The sequence below is a fragment of the Oncorhynchus masou genome, chromosome 1, assembly GCF_036934945.1.
Source record: "Oncorhynchus masou masou isolate Uvic2021 chromosome 1, UVic_Omas_1.1, whole genome shotgun sequence".
Taxonomy (NCBI): Eukaryota; Metazoa; Chordata; class Actinopteri; order Salmoniformes; family Salmonidae; genus Oncorhynchus; species Oncorhynchus masou.
The window spans coordinates 38,114,290-38,133,450 of NC_088212.1; the positions used below are offsets into that span (position 1 = coordinate 38,114,290).

The following is a 19,161-nucleotide window of genomic DNA, read 5'->3' on the forward strand; positions in this document are numbered from 1 at the left end:
GAGAGAGAGAGAGAGAGAGAGAGAGAGAGAGTTGAGCGCAAGAGAGAGAGATAAGTGGTTCAGTTGGATAGACACTTATCTGCTAGGTTGGGGTTTTAACGTGCCAATAATGACCCGAGTCAACAGGCTAGGCAAATAGGTTTTGCCTGGTCACCTCTTCAGTCACAAATGATAAATCACCTTCCCAAGTCTCAGAGTGTTTTTGGATATGCCACCTGCCCCAGTCACAAATCACTAACACCGGTCTAACTCTGGGAAAATGCAGTGGGGACTCAAGGATTCGCATTACAATGTTCATGCACCATAGCCCTACCGGTCGAGTGCATGCCCAATTCACAGTTTCCTTCTGTGGATGGATATTGTAACAAAGCTCAGATGTTATATGTGCCATTCTTCACCAGCATACTCTCATTAGCTAAAATTGATCATTGAATGTAAATTATATTTTTGTAAAGAATTTGTCTGTAATGTCTTTTTAGTTATGAGTCGGACTCCAAGAAGACTAGATGCCATGATGGCGTCAGCTAATCGGCATCCTAATAAAACATCTAAAAGGGATCAGAAAACTCCGACATCCTATTCATCTCAGCAAATTACAGAACTGTCCCTAGTTGAAATGTTTAAGTACACTTCAAGCCACTAATCGTGTCCTAAACAAGTACAACGGCCACTGTGAAAAGAAAAAAAATACGTTCACAATCCGCACCCATTCAACCTATCCTAGATTTACAAAGTCATTACTTCCAAACAAAAACACTTCCCGGGGTTCTCATAGGCTTACGTTGTTTTGATTATTGCTTGAACCGTCGCAAAAATTATATTTGGCAGTGCTAGTTGCAAAATTCCTATTTTTGATGCAGCAGTTGTTTGCTGAAATGCTAACGCTCATTGATATAGGCTGGTAGCAAAGCTAGCCAACGTGCCATTTTACTGGATGAAGTGTTTATTTGTTTTGGTATAATGCAGTTGATTTGCAACGATAAACATATTAAGCAGGACATTCATGAGACTTTCAATCCAATTATAATCCAAAATGTGTGTGAAATACATTTACATGTTGCTTATGAGTGTAAGATTTTTTTTGCTGCTGGTCTGTAGACGGGTTGGTTGTTTAACAACAAAACCGGTGTGTGCACAACAGACAGGGTTGGCTTAGATTGTTGACACATGTAAACTATATTTCGTATCTAATATTTATTGAAAACAAATACGTTTGCACAATGAGCACTTGTTTCTCAAATCGTTACAGTTATTGGTTTGCTAGCTAGTGAATTTTAACCATATTAGCATAAACGTGACATCCAGTCAAAACAAGACATGGTATCAAGAAAAAGATAAATCTAGCTGAAACGAGCCACCTACAATTTCCCACATGGCTAGCAACAAAAACAAATTGCCGCCATCTGGCCATCCAGAATCCCAATAACACACTGCCTTCTGCCCTATTGAAATGTGTGCATTTTTTTCATGACATTGTCAGCTAACCAGTCTATGAGAACTCCCCTATGTTTGCCCATGGTATGGTAATTGTAAATATGAGTTGTGCCATTCCCTTGAATTAATTACAAGTCCAAGGCTTGAAGGTCAGGTCTTTTGACACCAATGGAACTTCCTAGTTAAATACAGGCTAAATAAAAACACTTCGGATTGGGCCAGAGCTAGCTAGATATAAAGAGCCTATGGAAAGTATTCAGATCCATTGACTTTTCCCTCTTTATAGCTTTTATCTAAAATGGATTGCCTGCATTGACTTTTTTTTTTAAGATCCTCAGCAATCTATACATAATACCCCATAATGACAAAGTGAAAACAGATGAGATATTTAAGCAAATGTATAAAAAGAAAACAGAAATAACATAATTACATAAGTATTCAGACTATGCCATGAAACTCGAAATTGAGCTCAGGTGCATCCTGTTACCACTCATGTTGAGATGTCTTGAGATATTTCTACAACTTGGGAGTCCACCTGTGGTAAATTCAATTGATTGGACATGATTTGGAAAGGCACCACCTGTCTATATAAAGGTCCCGTAGTTTACAGTGCATGTCAGACCAAAAACCAAGCCATGAAGTCAAAGGAATTGTCCGTACAGCTCTGAGAGAGGATTGTGTTGAGGCACAGATTTGGGGAAGAGCACCAAAACATTTCTGCAGCATTGAAGGTCGTCAAGAACACAGTGGCCTCCATCATTCTTAAATGTAGAGCTGGCCGCCATGCCAAACTTGGCCTCGGTCAGGGAGGTGACCAAGAACCCAATGGTCACCGACAGAGCTCCTCTGTGGAGATGGGAGAACCTTCCAGAAGGTCCAAAAAATCTGCAGCACTCCATCAATCACGCCTTATGGTAGACTGGCCAGACGGAAGCCAGTCCTCAGTACGACAGCCTGCTTGGAATATTCAGAGAGGAACCCAAAGACTCACAGACCATGAGAAACACGATTTTCTGGTCTGAAGAAACCCAAGACTGAACGCTTGGGCCTAAATGGCAAGCAGAGGAAACATGGCATCATCCCTACGGTGAAGCATGGTGGTGTCGGCATGATGCCGTGGGGATGTTTTTCAGAGGCAGGGACTGTCAGGGACTGGGATAATAGTCAGGAGATGGAAAGATGAACAGAGAGATCCTTGATGAAACCCTGCTCTAGAGCACCTAGGACTTCAGACTGGGGAGAAAGTTAACCTTCTAACATGACACCGACCCTAAGCACACAGCCAAGACAACGTCTGAGCCCGGGCTTGAACCCGAACGAACATCTCTGGAGAGACTTGAAAACAACTGTGCAGCAACACTCCCCATCCAACCTGAGAGCTTGAGAGGCCAATACTATACTTTTGGAGAATCTCCCCAAAACGCAGGTGTGCCAAGCTTGTAGAGTCATACCCAAGAAGACACGATGCAAAAAAAAAATCTAAAAAAACAATTTTTCTTCATCATTATGGTGTATGGTGTGGAGACAGATGAACATTTTTTATATATTTTGGAATATGGCTGTAACATAACAAAATGTGGAAAAAGTCAAGGGGGTCTGAATACTTTCCGAAGACAATGTATATCTGTGTTGTATGCATCGAACTGCTTTGCTTTATCTTGGCCAGGTCGCAGTTGCAAATGAGAACTTGTTCTCAACAAGCATTCCTGCTTAAATAAAGGTGAAATAAAAAAAATATACATACAGTTGAGGTCAGAAGTTTACATACACTTAGGTTGGATTCATTAAAACTCATTTTTCAACCACTCCACAAATTTCTCGTTAACAGAAATTCAAGAACACCATCCCAACCTGAAGCATGGGGGTGACAGCATCATGTTGTGGGGGTGCTTTGCTGCAGGAGGGACTGGTGCACTTCACAAAATAGATTGCATCATGAGGAAGAAACATTTTGTGGATATATTGAAGCAACATCTCAAGACATCAGTCAGGAAGTTAAAGCTTGGTCACACATGGGTCTTCCAAATGGACAATGACCAAGCATACTTCCAAAGTTGTGGCAAAATGGCTTAAGGACAACAAAGTCCAGGTATTGGAATGGCCTCAATCCTATAGAATATTTGTGGGCAGAACTGAAAAAGCATGTGCGAGCAAGGAGGCCTACAAACCTGACTTTGTTACATCAGCTCTGTCAGGAGGAATGGGCCAAAATTCACCCAATTTATTGTGGGAAGCTTGTGGAAGGCTACCTGAAACGTTTGACCCAAGTTAAACAATTGAAAGGCAATGCTACAAAATACTAATTGAGGGTATGTAAACTTCTGACCCACTGGGAATTAAATGGAAGAAATAAAAGATGAAATAAATCACTATTATTCTGACATTTCACATTCTTAAAAAAAAGTGGTGATACTGAGAGAGAATGAGTTATTTCAGCTTTTATTTCTTTCGTCACGTTCCCAGTGGGTCAGAAGTTCAAATACACTCAATACCAATTGAGTGGGGTCCATAATTATTGGCACCCTTGATAAATATGAGCAAAAAAAGAAAATAGGAGTATAATAAATTATACTAATACTGAGCTACATTGTACGTGCCCCCCCCCCAAAAAATAGGGAAAGTATATTATACTAATGCAATTGCTCAGAGAAAGAGATTGTTTAACAAGTAATACAACAAATCTCAAGAGGGGTCAAAATTAATGTTAAGCCCGTTTTCAAAACTCTAGCACCTTCCCTTGCGAGGATAACGACAGAGCCTTTTTCTAAAATATTTTATGAGATTGGAGAACACGTTGGGAGGGATCGCCATACAGAATCTTTCCAAATCCTTGATATCCTTAATCTGCACTTATGGACTCCCCTCTTCAATTCAAACCACAGGTTTTCAAATCTGAATACTGAGAAGCCCATTGCAAAAGGTTTATTTTGTGGTCAATTAACCATTTATTTGTGCTTGGGGTTGTCTTGCTGGAAGATCAACTTGCAGCCATGTGTCAGCCTCCTGGCAGAGGCAAACAGGTTCCGGTTATTTAGTAAAGTTCATGATGCCCTTGACCCATAACGTCAAAGATCCACCACCATATTTTACCGTGGGTACGAGGTACTTTTTTGCATACGTTTCTGTTTTTCAACACCAAACCCACCATTGGTGTGCGTGACCGAAGAGCTCTATTTCACGTCATCTGACCATAGTGTCAGTTCCAATCCAAGTCCCAATGCAGTTTTTCAAACTCCAGCCAGTGCTTTGGTCAGATTACATGAAAATAGAGCTCTTAGGCAACGCACACCAGTGGTGGGTTTGGCATCTTTATTTACCAATCAATCTAAATAAATAAAAATGACTCAACAGCTGTCAGTCAAGCCCCCTCCCCCGATGCTCTCACCTGTCCCATCAGGGGTGGAACGCACAAACGTGGGCAGCATCTTGACAGCGGCCGTGGGGCTGGAGTCACGGCCCAGACCCTTGTCCATCTCCCGTCGGAATCTCACCGACACGTCCATCAGGTTCTCGTCTGATAACCGCAGGTGGTACAGGTATTTATCCACCTTGAGAAAAAGAGAGTAAACTAGAGTAAGCTAGCAACTGGAGGTGCTACAAGTATTTATCCAACTGACCTTAGGAAAGGGAGCGAGCGAGAGAGGAAGATGGATGAGTAAGCCTTGTTTGATGCAGAAAGGGTCATAGGGTAGGAGCAGATCTCCTGATTCTGTAGCATGAGGCAGCTTGATGTACCAGTGCACTCCCTGGACAGCAAGCTAGGATAAATATGTACCAATATTCCCTATTGATTACGAACTACGTCTGACTTCTATTCTGACATGAGTATCCAATGCTCATGAGGGTTGCCATGAAGCGACATCAGTAGCTTTGCAAAGGAACCATCTGTTTGTTTAGGCCTAGATATTTTCTTACGTGGTTATAAGCTTGTGTCTCCATTTTGTTGCTTTACCACTGGAGTTGGCCTAATGTTAATGTTGTGTTCAATTACTGTGAGTGTGTGTCAGGATTTCCGTTAGCTGATTAAACTGTTTCTGGACAAAATAACCAGGACACAAAAAAAGTCCTATTGCAAAATAATGCTTTTCATTCATTGCAGGAAATACATTTGACCGTCATGCTTTTATTTCACAAGGTAGGCCATCCATTGTTAAATATCCTACCTGGTTAAATAAAGGTGAAATAAAATAATAAAAGCATGACGGTCAAATGTATTTCCTGCAATGAATAAAAAGCATTATTTTGCAATGTTTCTTTCCCCTCCTGGTTATTTTGTCCAGAAACAGTTCTCATTTACATTCTCATAAGTCCAGAAATAGTTCAAGTTCTCATTTAAAACTGTGACCTGGCAAAGATAAAGCAAAGCAGTGCGACAAAAACAACACCAGAGTTACACATGGGATAAACAAACATACAGTCAATAACACAATATAAAATCTGTATACAGTGTTTGCAAATGAAGTAAGGAGGTGAGGCAATAAATAGGTCATAGTTGGGAAGTAATTTAAACTTAGCAATTAACACTGGAGTGATAGATGTGCAGATGAGGATGTGCAAGTAGAAATACTACTGTGCAAAAGAGCAGAAAAAAACAAATATGGGGATGAGATTAGGTAGTTTGTTGGATGGGCTATTTACAGATGGGTTGTGTACAGCTGCAGTGATCGTTAAGCTGCTCTGACAGCCGTGCTTGAAGCTAGTGAGAGGGATACAAGTCTCCAACTTCAGTGATTTTTGCAATTTGTTCCAGTCAATGGCAGCAGAGAATAGGTTAATTTGCATAATTCAGAATGAAATTACCACGTGTGTATTTGTTAGTCTTCACGTATCTTTATCCAACAAAACTATCACACGCGCAGAGCGCCAATCTTGAGCGTCATATCTCCTGCAACTCCTTAGCTGGTTGCTAAGCCCATTCACTGCCCAACAATTCTAAATGCAATTTTGTGTTTAAAAATCTTAGTGCATGATTAAAAATATATAATTTTATTTCTCAACTGGTAATTGAAGCGTGCCCCCCATTCGTGGAACAGTTTCATTTCAATAATACAATTTTAGACAAATCTGAATTAAAATTATAACAATCTAAAAAGTTAAATTCAACTGTTGCAAACACCAGCTTCTGCCATATGGACACATTGATACACTGATTTATTGGTGGCTTAAGAAATGAGCGCATGAAACTCATAGCCTATAAACAATTGAAGCAGGCCTATCACCTCTATTGTCAACGAAGTAAAAATACATCAAGCTGACAAACAAAAACGGTACTAGAAAATGAAAATTCAATCGCAGACATCACTACTCAGCCTGCCAATAGCGTCGCCACACACCTCTCCCCTTCATGTCAACATTTTCAAATTATACCCAAGATGCATTATGCTTTTCACTGACAGCCGCAGCTCAAAACCGCTAGGCCCATTGCCACTCCAGCTGCCCGAATAGGCATAGGCCTTCAAGCTTGTGATTTGAAACAATCCACAATCCTTTTTTTAAGAAGATAATGATCCTCAATTCTTCTTTGACTAAGCCATGCTTTTTGGTGAATTATCTTGAATGATTTCATTCTGTATTAACAGGAGTAATTATATAATTTTGGCTAATGTATTTCAAATGTACTTCCCTAGCCTATTGAACCTGCTGCTATGCCATTTCTCTCCTGATCTATTGGTTTTCATAGCAACTTCCTTTCCTTGACCAGAAGCCAAAAGCACAATCCTAGTCATATTAGCGACCCATCCTTGTGGTTGCATCTTTAGGAACTTAAAGGGTGAATCTAACAGAGAATTAATTGAATCTGTCACATATATTTCCTGCAAATTACATTTTGGCAAATGTTTCGAAAATGATTTATTTTTGGCTGCTTCATTACAGGAGTTGCATGCTCTGTTCAGATGAATTACCATAATCTAAAATGTGATTCCTGTCATTCTGAGCAGAGTGGGTGGATGCCCTAATGGGTTACACACCCAATGCATATGGGTCTGGTAAATTTATCAAATGGCCGGTAAATTAAAATCTTCCCGGTCATGTTGTTCGGCGCCACATTTTCTTAACGGAAACCCTGGTGGGTGGGGGTGTGGGGGAGGGGGGGGGGTGTAGCTATGGTCCGGAGCCAGTAGGGACAGTGGCATTACATCTTATCATACTACAATCTCCCCTGGCTGAAATGCCAACAGTCATGTGGTAATGCCTGCTTTGTCATGATAATAGTAATGGTTCCAAATCTGAACAGAGTGATTGTTTCCACAGTCTGGGTGACATTACAGACATGCAGTCAACAGAGAGACAACACAATGGAAAATCATTATTATCTATCTTATTTGTTAGGCATGTCGTCTACAATAGTTCTTGACCCATTTCACTGTCAAAGCCAAATCTGACTACCTCTGTCGGCCTCAACTCAAACCTCCGATAAAATGTTATTGTACTGGAAGTCACATTTCCCCAGGGCTAACTAACCCCACCCCCTGCATTACTGGTTGGCTCCAACTCCAGGAACTGAATGGCTCTGCTCGGCAGCAGCCAAAAGTACTGTACAAGCAGCTGATTTCACACATGGCCCAACCACACTACTCTAAATACCAGGAACCTCACTGACTTGCAAAACGTGTCCGGCAGCAAGGAGCACGTGACTGGAGGAAGGGGGAACACGAGACGAGTGAAAAGGTCTAGCAAACCACAAACCAAACATTATGGCTTTATTGAATTTGTCTCAATGGCTAGACCTAACTGATCTACAGTAAAAGCCTCCAAACTGCAACATATCAATGATATCAGCATGTATAGGCTAAGTGGTATACTGTTGTCTTGCACAATCATGTGGCCCCGGCGCCACTAAGGTAAGACCCTGGTACAGTGGCCGAGTTCCAAATGGCACTGTATGTATGTATGTATGTATGTATGTATGTATGTATGTATGTATGTATGTATGTATGTATGTATGTATGTATGTATGTATGTGTGTGTGTGTATGTATGTATGTAAGTAACACACAACGTTTGACCAGAAGGCTCTAGTCAAAAGTAGTGCACGACATAGGGAATAGGGTGGCATTTGGGACACATCCCCTTAAGTCACCTTGGCCTGAAGGTCCTGGCTAGCAAAAAGACTGATTAATAAATATCTGATACAAACAGGACACAACGTTCCAGCAGCAACCTGGAACAGACTAACCGTACAACATTCAATCTGAAACTGGAGATGGACTTAGAAAGCAGAACCTCACCGGAAAGGGAGGGGTAGAGGAAGAAGGGGGAGAATAGTGAGGGAAGAATGGTTGAGACATTATGACACTCCCATAGCCACGAGAAGATGTTTTGAGTTAATGGAAGGCCTTAGATTTTACTTTAGTAAGGACTACATGACACATTCTCAGTATATTTTTAATACTACACAAATTACAGAAAACTACTCTGACACTGTCAAACATAATAAAAACGACAATAAAAGACCACTTATAGAATATTAGGAGTAGAGATAACACATACAAGACCAAAAGTACGTGGACACCTGCTCATCGAACATCTCATTCCAAAATCATGGGCATTAATAGAGTCCCCCCTCTTTCTGCTATAACAGCAAAAAACAAAATGTGATCAGCAAATCCTGTAGGGGCTAAAATGTTGCTATTCACTGACACCGCAAAGAAAAATTAAATTCAGGACTGGCAGCCATTTTGAGCAAACCCATGAGTTTACCAGTCAAATTTCCAAGGTGAGACGTTCCAAAATCCATCTAGTGGATTATATTCTTATGACAGCAACACAAGTTGTTTGCTATTTGGTTTGAGTTCAGACAGGAGTAATTGTATAATTTGGGCAAAATTATTTCAATTTATCAGTGGGCGCTGCAGCACCTTCAGAACCCCAACTTCCTGCTGCTATGGAAAGGATCAGAAGGGTGAAATGCCCAAATGTAGCAGCCATTGACAGAGCAGGCAGATCAAAAAGGATAAATATGTGACATTTATTGACCTAATGTAAAATGTTTTAAGTCTGATGCTAGTAGTACAGACCTTACAGACTTTCACAGCTGGTGAGTTTGTCTGGACTGGTGCAATACCAACAACGAGAGAGCCGACAGGGAGGAGACGAGAGCCCTGGCAGAGTGGTGGCAGGGAAATAACCTCTCCCTCAACGTTAACAAAACAAAGGAGCTGATCGTGGACTTCAGGAGACAGCAGAGAGAGCACACCCCATCCACATCGATGGGCCCACGGTGGAGAAGGTGAAAAGCTTCAAGTTCCTCTGCGTACACATCACTGACAATCTGAAATGGTCCACCCACACAGACAGTGTGGTGAAGAAGACTCAACAGTGAGGTCAGTACAGGTGCATTAATGCTGGGATCTCAAGGCCATCAGACTAAAAGAACCATCACTAGCCGGCCTCCACCTTGTACCCATCCCTGAACTTAGTCACTATCACTAGCTGGCTATTGTACATTGTAGAGGTCGACCGATTATTATTTTTCAACGCCGATACCGGTACCGATTATTGGAGGACCAAAAAAGCCAAACCCGATTAAATCGGACGATTTAAAAATATATATATATTGCAATAATGACAATTACAAGAATACTGAATGAACATTTAATTTAACTTAATATAAAACATAAATTTAGCCTCAAGTAAATAATGAAACATGTTCAATTTGGTTTAAATAATGCAAAAGCAAAGTGTTGGAGAAGAAAGTAAAAGTGCAATATGTGCTATGTAAGAAAGCTAACGTTTCAGTTCCTTGCTCAGAACATATGAAAGCTGGTGGTTCCTTTTAACATGAGTCTTCAATATTCCCAGGTAAGTAGTTTTAGGTTGTAGATACTATAGGAATTATTGGACTATTCCTCTCTATACCATTTGTATTTCATATACCTTTGACTATTGGATGTTCTTAAAAGGCACTTTAGTATTGCCAGTGTAACAGTATAGCTTCCGTCCCTCTCCTCGCTCCTCCCTGGGCTCGAACCAGCAACACAACGACAACAGCCATCATCGAAACAGCGTTACCCATGCAGAGCAAGGGGAACAACTACTAGAAGCCTCAGAGCGAGTGACGTTTGAAATGCTATTAGCGCGCGCTAACTAGCTAGCCATTTCACTTCGGTTACACCAGCCTCATCTCGGGAGTTGATAGGCTTGAAGTCATAAACAGCGCAATGCTTGACGCACAACAAAGAGCTGCTGGCAAAACGCACAAAAGTGCTGTTTGAATTAATGTTTACGCGCCTGCTTCTGCCTACCACCGCTCAGTCAGATACTCTGTTCAGATTATATGCAACACAGGACACGCTAGATAATATCTAGTAATATCATCAACCATGTGTAGTTAACTAGTGATTATGATTCATTATTTTTTATAAAGATAAGTTTAATGCTAGCGAGCAACTTTCCTTGGCTTACTGCATTGGCGTAACAGGCCGTCTCTGTTCAATCTAACCCTGGAATGTAATGAAATTCCAAAGATCTGGAAATCAGCATTTGTCCTACCACTTTTAAAAGGGGGAGATCCAACTCATTTAAATAAGTATAGGCCAATCTCAAAGCTGTCACCCCTGGTGAAAATACTTGAAACCCTTGTAAAGTGAAAATCTAAAAGAGTTTTTAATTACTAACTATTTTATCAATGTACCAATTGGGCTTCAGGAAGAAGCATATCACAATTACTGCAGCAGCCATGAAGGTTTTAAATGATATCACTGAAGCAATTGACAAAAAAACAGCACTGCATCTCACTTTTTATTGATCTCTTTAAGGCTTTTGATACAGTTGATCATGCTATGCTAAGGCAGAGATTGTCAAGTGTAGGTCTTTCGGAGCATGCAGTTGCATGGTTTGCTAACTATCTGTCTGATAGACCTCAGTGCACTCAATTTGATGGGCTTATGTCTGTTACATTATCTGTCTTGAATGGTGTGCCCCAAAGCGCTGTACTTGGTCCTCTCATTCACTATTTATATAAATGATTTAGACAAAAATGTCCAAAATGCACAACTTCATTTTTATGCTGATAGTTATTTACTGTTGTGCCTCGTCTCTTACAAAAGCTTTCCAGAACATGCAAACTGCTTTTTATACTGTTCAACATGCCTTGTGTCAATTAAGGCTTATCCTCAATACTGACAAAACTAAACTAATGGTGTTTTCTAATGCAAGAAATATACCTCTGAACCTTTCACCTATTACTACCTGTCAGGGCAAGGAGATTGAGGTTGTATCCTCAAATATCTTGGAATTTTAATTGATGACGGCCTCTTTTAAAATTGCATATTCAACAACTTACAAAGAAATTGCTGTTTTATACTCTTGTGAATTCAATGGTTTTTACTAGATTACTTGTAGTTTTCATGTTGTCTGTTTGTAATTTTTTTGTAATGACTTGGTGCTGCCTATCTTGGCCAGGGCGCTCTTGAAAACGAGATTTTAATCTCAATGAGCCCTTCCTGGTTTAAAAAAAAGTCTCCTTGTGGAGTGCAACGAGAGAGAGAGGCAGGTCGTTATTGCGCTGGACTAGTTAACTGTAAGGTTGCAAGATTGGATCCCCCGAGCCGACAAGGTGAAAATCTGTCATTCTACCCCTGAACAAGGCAGTTAACCCACCGTTCCTCGGTCGTCATTGAAAATAAGAATGTGTTCTAAACTGACTTGCCTAGTTAAATAAAGGTATAAAAAATCAATTTAAAAAATGGCAAATCGGTGGCCAAAAATACCGATTTCTGATTGTTATGAAAACTTGGAATCGGCCCTAATTAAACCGGCCATTCCGATTAATCGGTCGAACTCTAGTACATTGACATGGAACACTGGTCACTAATAACGCTTACATACTGTTTTACACATTTCTTCTTAACCATTTAACCAGGAAGGGCTAATTGAGATTTGAAATCTCTTTTTCAAGAGCATCCCAGCCAAGTCAATACTCAATTACAGACAGACATGAAAATCTAAAGGCAATCTAATAGTATACTGTATTCTAGTCAAGGCCATCTATTAATCTATTGCTGTACATATACGATTCTATCCACTTATTCTTCAGGCATACTATATATTCTATCCACATATCCACATTCGGTGTATGTCTATACATCACATACATACACATAGTTGAAGACAAAAGTTCAAACTATTTTTAATGACTCCAACCTAAGTGTTTCAACCACTCCACAAATGTCTTGTTAATTAACAAACTTTTTTGGCAAGTCGGTTAGGACATCTACTTTGTACATGACACAAGTCATTTTTCCAACAATTGTTTACAGACATATTGTTTCACAATTCCAGTGGGTCAGAAGTTTACATCCACTTAGTTGACAGTAGAGGTCGACCGATTAATCGGAATGGCCGATTAATTAGGGCCAATTTCAAGTTTTCATAACAATCGGAAATCGGTATTACTGGATGCCGATTTCTTTATTTACAACTTTATTTAACGAGGCAAGTCAGTTAAGAACACATTCTTATTATCAATGACGGCCTAGGAACGGTGGGTTAACTGCCTTGTTCAGGGGCAGAACGACAGATTTTTATCTTGTCAGCGCAGGGATTCAATCTTGCAACCTTACGGTTAACTAGTCCAATGCTTTAACCACCAGCCTCACGAGGAGGCTGCCTGTTACGCGAATGCAGTAAGAAGCCAAGGTATGTTGCTCGCTAGCATTAAATGTATCTTATAAAAAACAATCAATCATAATCACTAGTTATAACTACACATGGTTGATGATATTACTAGTTTATCTAGCGTGTCCTGCGTTGCATTTAATCGATGCGGTGCGCATTCGCGAAAAAGGACTGTCGTTGCTCCAACGTGTACCTAACCATAAACATCAATGCCTTTCTTAAAATCAATACACAGAAGTATATATTTTTAAACCTGCATATTTAGCTAAAAGAAATCCAGGTTAGCAGGCAATATTAACCAGGTGAAATTGTGTCACTTCTCTTGCGTTCATTGCACGCACAGTCAGGGTATATGCAACAGTTTGGGCCGGCTGGCTCACCGCGAACTAATTTGCCAAAATTTTACGTAATTATGACACAACATTGAAGGTTGTGCAAAGTAACAAGAATATTTAGACTTTGGGATGCCATCTGTTAGATAAAATACGGAACGGTTCCGTATTTCACTGAAAGAATAAACGTTTTGTTTTCGAGGTGATAGTTTCAGGATTCGACCATATTAATGATCTAAGGCTCGTATTTCTGTGTGTTATTATGTTATAATTAAGTAAATGATTTGATAGAGCAGTCTGACAGATGGTAGGCACCAGCAGGCTCGTAAGCATTCATTCAAACAGCACTTTCGTGTGTTTTGCCAGCAGCTCTTAGCTATGCTTCAAGCATTGAGCTGTTTATGACTTGAAGCCTATCAACTCCCGAGATTAGGCTGGTGTAACCGATTTGAAACGGCTAGCTAGTTAGCAGGTTGCACGCTAATAGCATTTCAAACGTCTCGCTCTGAGACTTGGAGTAGTTGTTCCCCTTGCTCTGCATGGGTAACGCTGCTTTGAGGGTGGCTGTTGTAGCTGTGTTCCTGGTTCGAGCCCAGGTAGCGGCGAGGAGAGGGATGGAAGCTATACTGTTACTGGCAATACTAAGGTGCCTATAAGAACATACAATAGTCAAAGGTATATGGAATACAAATCGTATAGAGAAATTGTCCTATAATTCCTATAATAACTACAACCTAAAATGTCTTACCTGGGAATATTGAAGACTCCTGTTAAAAGGCACCACCAGCTTTCATATGTTCTCATGTTCTGAGCAAGGAACTTAAACGTTAGTTGTTTACATAGCACATATTGCACTTTTACTTTCTTCTCCAACACTTTGTTTTTGCATTATTTAAATCAAATTGAACATGTTTCATTTTATTTGAGGCTAAACTGATTTTATTGATGTAATAATGACATCTACAACAATACTGAATGAACCCTTATTTTAATTTAGTACAAATCAAATTTAAAAACTAAAAAAAACACACAGAAAAGACAACTAAAAAAAACACACAGAAAAGACACACTAAAAAAAATGGACGATTAATCGGTATTGGCGTTTTTCTGGTCCTCCAATACTCGGAATCGGCGTTGAAAAAACATAAAAAAACATAATTGGTCGACCTCAAGTTTAAATGTATTTGGCTATGGTGTATGTAAACTTCCAACTTCAACTCTATTTATACTCCAGACTACAACATTGCTCATCCTAATATTCCTATATTTTTTAATTCCATTCTTTACTTTAAAAATGTATTGTTAGATATTACTGCACTGTTGGAGCTAGGAACATAAGCATTTTGCTACACCCTAAAAAACATCTGCTAAACACGTGTATGCGACCCATAATACTAGATTTCACACAAAATAGCCCTGTCCTGCTACAAGCAACACAAAGCTCTCATAGATGCTGCCCTTGCCACATATGCAGTACAGCTAAGTGGGTGTGTTTGTGTGTGTGTGTGTGGGGGGGGGGGGGGGGGGGGTAGTGAACCTAAACCTAAGGTGAGTGAGATGGAGAAGGGTGAACAAAAGATAAGTTACCAACCTGGTCTCAAAGCATTTTGTAATATTCTGTACGTAAACCCAAGACAGTACTTTTAGGCAAAAGGGGATACCTAGTCAGTTGTACAACTGAATGCCTTCATCTGAAATGAGTCTCCCGCATTTAACCCAACGCCTTTGAATCAGAGAAGTGCGGGGGGAGGCCTGCCTTAATCGACATCCACGTCGTTGACGCAGTGGGTTAACTGCCTTGCTCAGGGACAAAACGACAAATTTTTACCTTGTCAGTTCGAGGATTCGATCCAGCAATTAGAATATGCTACGTTTCATATGGTATGTATTAATTTGTGGATGTCCATCACCCATTTTGTATGATATGTTATTAATTACAATATATATATAAACAAAACTTACAATATGTTATGAATTTGGAAACCATAAATGTTTGGAATTCTAGCTAACTGTCTAACGTTAACCAAGCTTGGGGTTAGGGTTAAGTTTAGGAGTTAGGTTAAAGGGTTAGGACTAGCTAAAGGGATTAAGGTTAGGGCTAGGAGAAGGGTTCACTAAAAGGGTTATGGTTAGCTAACATGCTAAGTAGTTGCAAAGGATCTAAAAAGTAGTAAGTAGTTGAAAAGTTGTTAATTAGCTCAAATGCAAAAGTTGTCCGTGATGAGTTTCTTACTCGCACTCCGACCAACCAACCAACTTAATAAGTAACAATCTGTCTTATTTAACCATACCAAATGTAACATATACTAATCTTTTCTGGATTTACGTTTACCATGTTACGTCTAGTCTATGAGACCAGGCTGGACCTACGTAGAAGCACTTCATGATAGGCTTATTTTCACAACCATTTATCCTACTACTGATGTAAAGACAAGTGTGCATGCATCCTGTCTAATTATGTTGATAGTCCTGTTTAGGTCAGTGATGTAGACAGTCTTACGTTTCAGGTTCAGCCAAGCTAAACCGATATGCCAACCGTCTATTTCTCAAAACATTGCTAGGTCAGTGCTGTTATTTCTTGGAATCCCTGCCCATCCATGGACAGGGCCGATGGCTCTCGCTCTGGCATTGCATTGAAATGCGGAAACAAGAAGATGCGCAATTATTGCATTTTAAACAAGTCAGTAAAAGTTAATAATACTTGGGCATATCTTGTCAGTGTCTTCAACTTTAATTTAGTTCGTTTAGATAGACATTGTGGGGCATTTGACGGAAAAGAAAACTAATTAACTACCACTCCTTAGAGGAAATTCGACACAATGGAAACAAGCTAGACGCTCCACTGACGCAATGCCAATATGATCCGAGTCATCACACGACACGTGTGGCGTACTTCAAGTAACCTAGCCTCTTCTTTCGAGTGCTAGCTAACCGGTCAACGGCCAATATCACTTGTAAAATATGTCCCTTTATAACATAAAAAGAGCAAAGATATGTAGCTATGTTTTCTATGCACTTACTTGTTGAACTTTGTCATGGTGGAGCTCCGTGAAGTAGTAAGCCAGAAGATGAGAGGCTATCATCGTCGTTGTAAATGTCCTTCTCTACCTCTTAGTTAGTTAGCTAGCTATGTCAATGTAATTATTTCCTATATGGCTTGTTCGTTAAAGTTGTCGGCAACTAATCATAACGTCGAACAAAATCTTATCTGGCCTTCGTAATGACAACTTTATAGAGGTGAAGGCTGCAGAAGTCACATCGATAACTTCCACCTACTTCGAACAAGTAATTCTTAATATTCTTCGCGTCATTGCTGGCGATTGGCCACGAGGAAGGTGGGGCTTCTCTTCTTGTCTAACGATAAACAAATTATCATAATGATGAATACTATAATTAAACACAATATGTCCTTACATATTTGATCTCTCAGATCAACTTTTAACTTTTTTTTTAAATATATATATTATATGAGTATATCTTATCATAGAGATACATCTATAATCGTATTTATATAAAACATGAGTGAGTTTGGTTTGTAATAAAGATTAAACTGATTTCAGGGAGTAGTTCCATCTATTGACATGATGTTCCTGTAATGACTGACAATTCACATTTCTTACATTCATGAACTGCCAGAAGAAGGAAAAAATCTCATCATAGGAAGAAAAACCGTATGGGGGAAGAATACAATTTAAGGCAGGAAATTGACAGGGAGGAGAGAATTATTTCAACAATGTAGCAATATATCCAATTTAGCACATGCTGTAGCCCATTCAGGTGCCACATTCAATTATGTAGCCCATTCAGGTGTGTGTGTTTGATATATTATATGCACCAAGTCAAGGTCAGGCATTTTCTGCAACAAGTAACAACTGAACTCATACTGACAAGATCTCAGGACCCTGGTTCACATCCTCACGTTCCATGATGCTGAATGACTAGGCATTACAGTGATCTGAGGATTCTTCTCTATTGGAACAATAGTAGGCTACTGTCTCAGAGGATGAGGGTTGGGGTCAGTTATATTTCAATTCAGAAAGTTTTTTGTGATCTTGATATTTCAGCATGGACTACAGATATAACCTTCAGATAATGGTGTGACTCAGACAGTGCTACTCATAGAATCTCTGAGTTGGATACAATAAAACAGATCACAAGGTCAGAACATTGGGATCTAACTCCAAACTGCTGCTGCATAGCAGCTATTGTCCAGAAGAAATGCCACACCAACAGCCACTATTGTCACACCAGAGCAACTCAAACCTACTGGCTGAAGTATGCCTATCTCTTTGTCAGTACCTACGCAGTGGTCAGGCCGTGTACTGGTCATTCTGCCAATTCTCATCCTCATTGTTATCTCTCCATCCATCTATTGTATTCCTCTCCATCCATCTGAAACTTTCCCTCCTATGACTACTTGTCGAAACCCTATGGGTGTGCACGAGGGAATAGAGTGCCATGTCAGAAGCAGCCCTTGTCAACACTGCGTTCCTTCCAAACACACACAGTGCCACATTATATCACGATTAAATTCACATAAACAAAGCCATTGCAAAAGGCCGTCGGTACTGATTACAGCCCTCACACTTTTCATATTGGACACAATTCAAACAAACACTTTCAATAAAATGTGCCTTTTATATGAGTGTAGAAAAGGTCAGAAAATATTATGATGTTTCTAGATATTTCAAGGTTTGTATATCAATTGACTCTATTGCTCTTTCCCTTCTACTAATAAAGCATTGCTGATGCAACTCAGAAATACCAGCAACCGGTTTGGCATGTTTTGAGCACACAGATGTACACGTAAACATGAATGCAAATAGACATTGTCATGATGCCTTAGGTCATGCATTCGACTAATGCTATACGATATCATATTCCAAACGCATGTTCATGTGGCAGAGGGAAATATCTGATCTAGCTCTGATCAGACTAAGGGGTGACTGGGAGTTTTAGGGCCTGTATTTAGGGTCTCAGAGTAGGAGTCAAAGCAATTTTATTCATTATGATCTAAAAGGCAAAACTGATTTAAGATCAGCACTCTTACTCTGAGAAGCTATATTAATACCGGCCCAGGTTCAGCTTTTGGATATAGCCTAACCCTCTCCTCGGTATTCTGGTTGTGTTCCCTGTCTTCTGCTTGGACAGGACAGAATAAAAGGAGCGGCAAGATAAACTAGGTAATCCATGATGCAGGTATTAAAGGATTAGCTATTTATAACTCAAAGTTTAAAGCCAAGTGTAGTTGGCCAGAGTGTGAAATGTTTAGGACACTAAGCTATCATGTAGAGATAATGTTGAATAACATTTTTATACCATATATTTATAGTGTTATACATAAACGGTCTCCTATTCCTCAGTCACGATGTGACTTTTACGGTGATAAACTCATATCAGGTTCAGACCGGCTCCTCCTGGCAAAGCCCCCAAAAATGGGTTATGTCATTAATTTAACGTTCAGCGATCCACTCACTTATCTCCCATTTGTATTTTAGTCTACGAGAGAGATTACGAATGATGATAGAGCCTAAATGTCCAAGAAACAAATGAAATGTAATTTATGTGCTTAATTGCAAAAACACATATTTCATGCTGTTTTATCACAAACATGATTTTTTTTTGTGGACCTGAGTTAAGATGTAGATAAAGGATATATAAATGCAGCCAGAGAAAAAACATGACATACGGTATACTCTAGTCCAGGACATATTTTAAGTAAGCACTCTTTTTCTGATGTGATAACTGTAGCTTCTATTTCCCAAAAAATATATTAC

At 39.7% G+C, this 19,161-nt stretch overlaps 1 protein-coding gene across 1 annotated transcript in view; it reads right to left on the minus strand.

Moving 5' to 3' along the window:
- LOC135543529 (hexokinase-2-like) overlaps nt 1-16,709 on the minus strand; it is a 62,701-nt gene extending 45,992 nt beyond the window's left edge. Inside the window, exons 1-2 of the mRNA XM_064970870.1 lie at nt 16,405-16,709; nt 4,820-4,982 (exon numbers count right to left, since the gene is read on the minus strand). Coding sequence (XP_064826942.1) covers nt 4,820-4,982; nt 16,405-16,467 — 226 coding nt within the window. The 5' untranslated portion in view covers nt 16,468-16,709. The remainder of the gene's footprint in view (nt 1-4,819; nt 4,983-16,404) is intronic.
- Between the last annotated feature and the right edge of the window lie 2,452 nt (nt 16,710-19,161).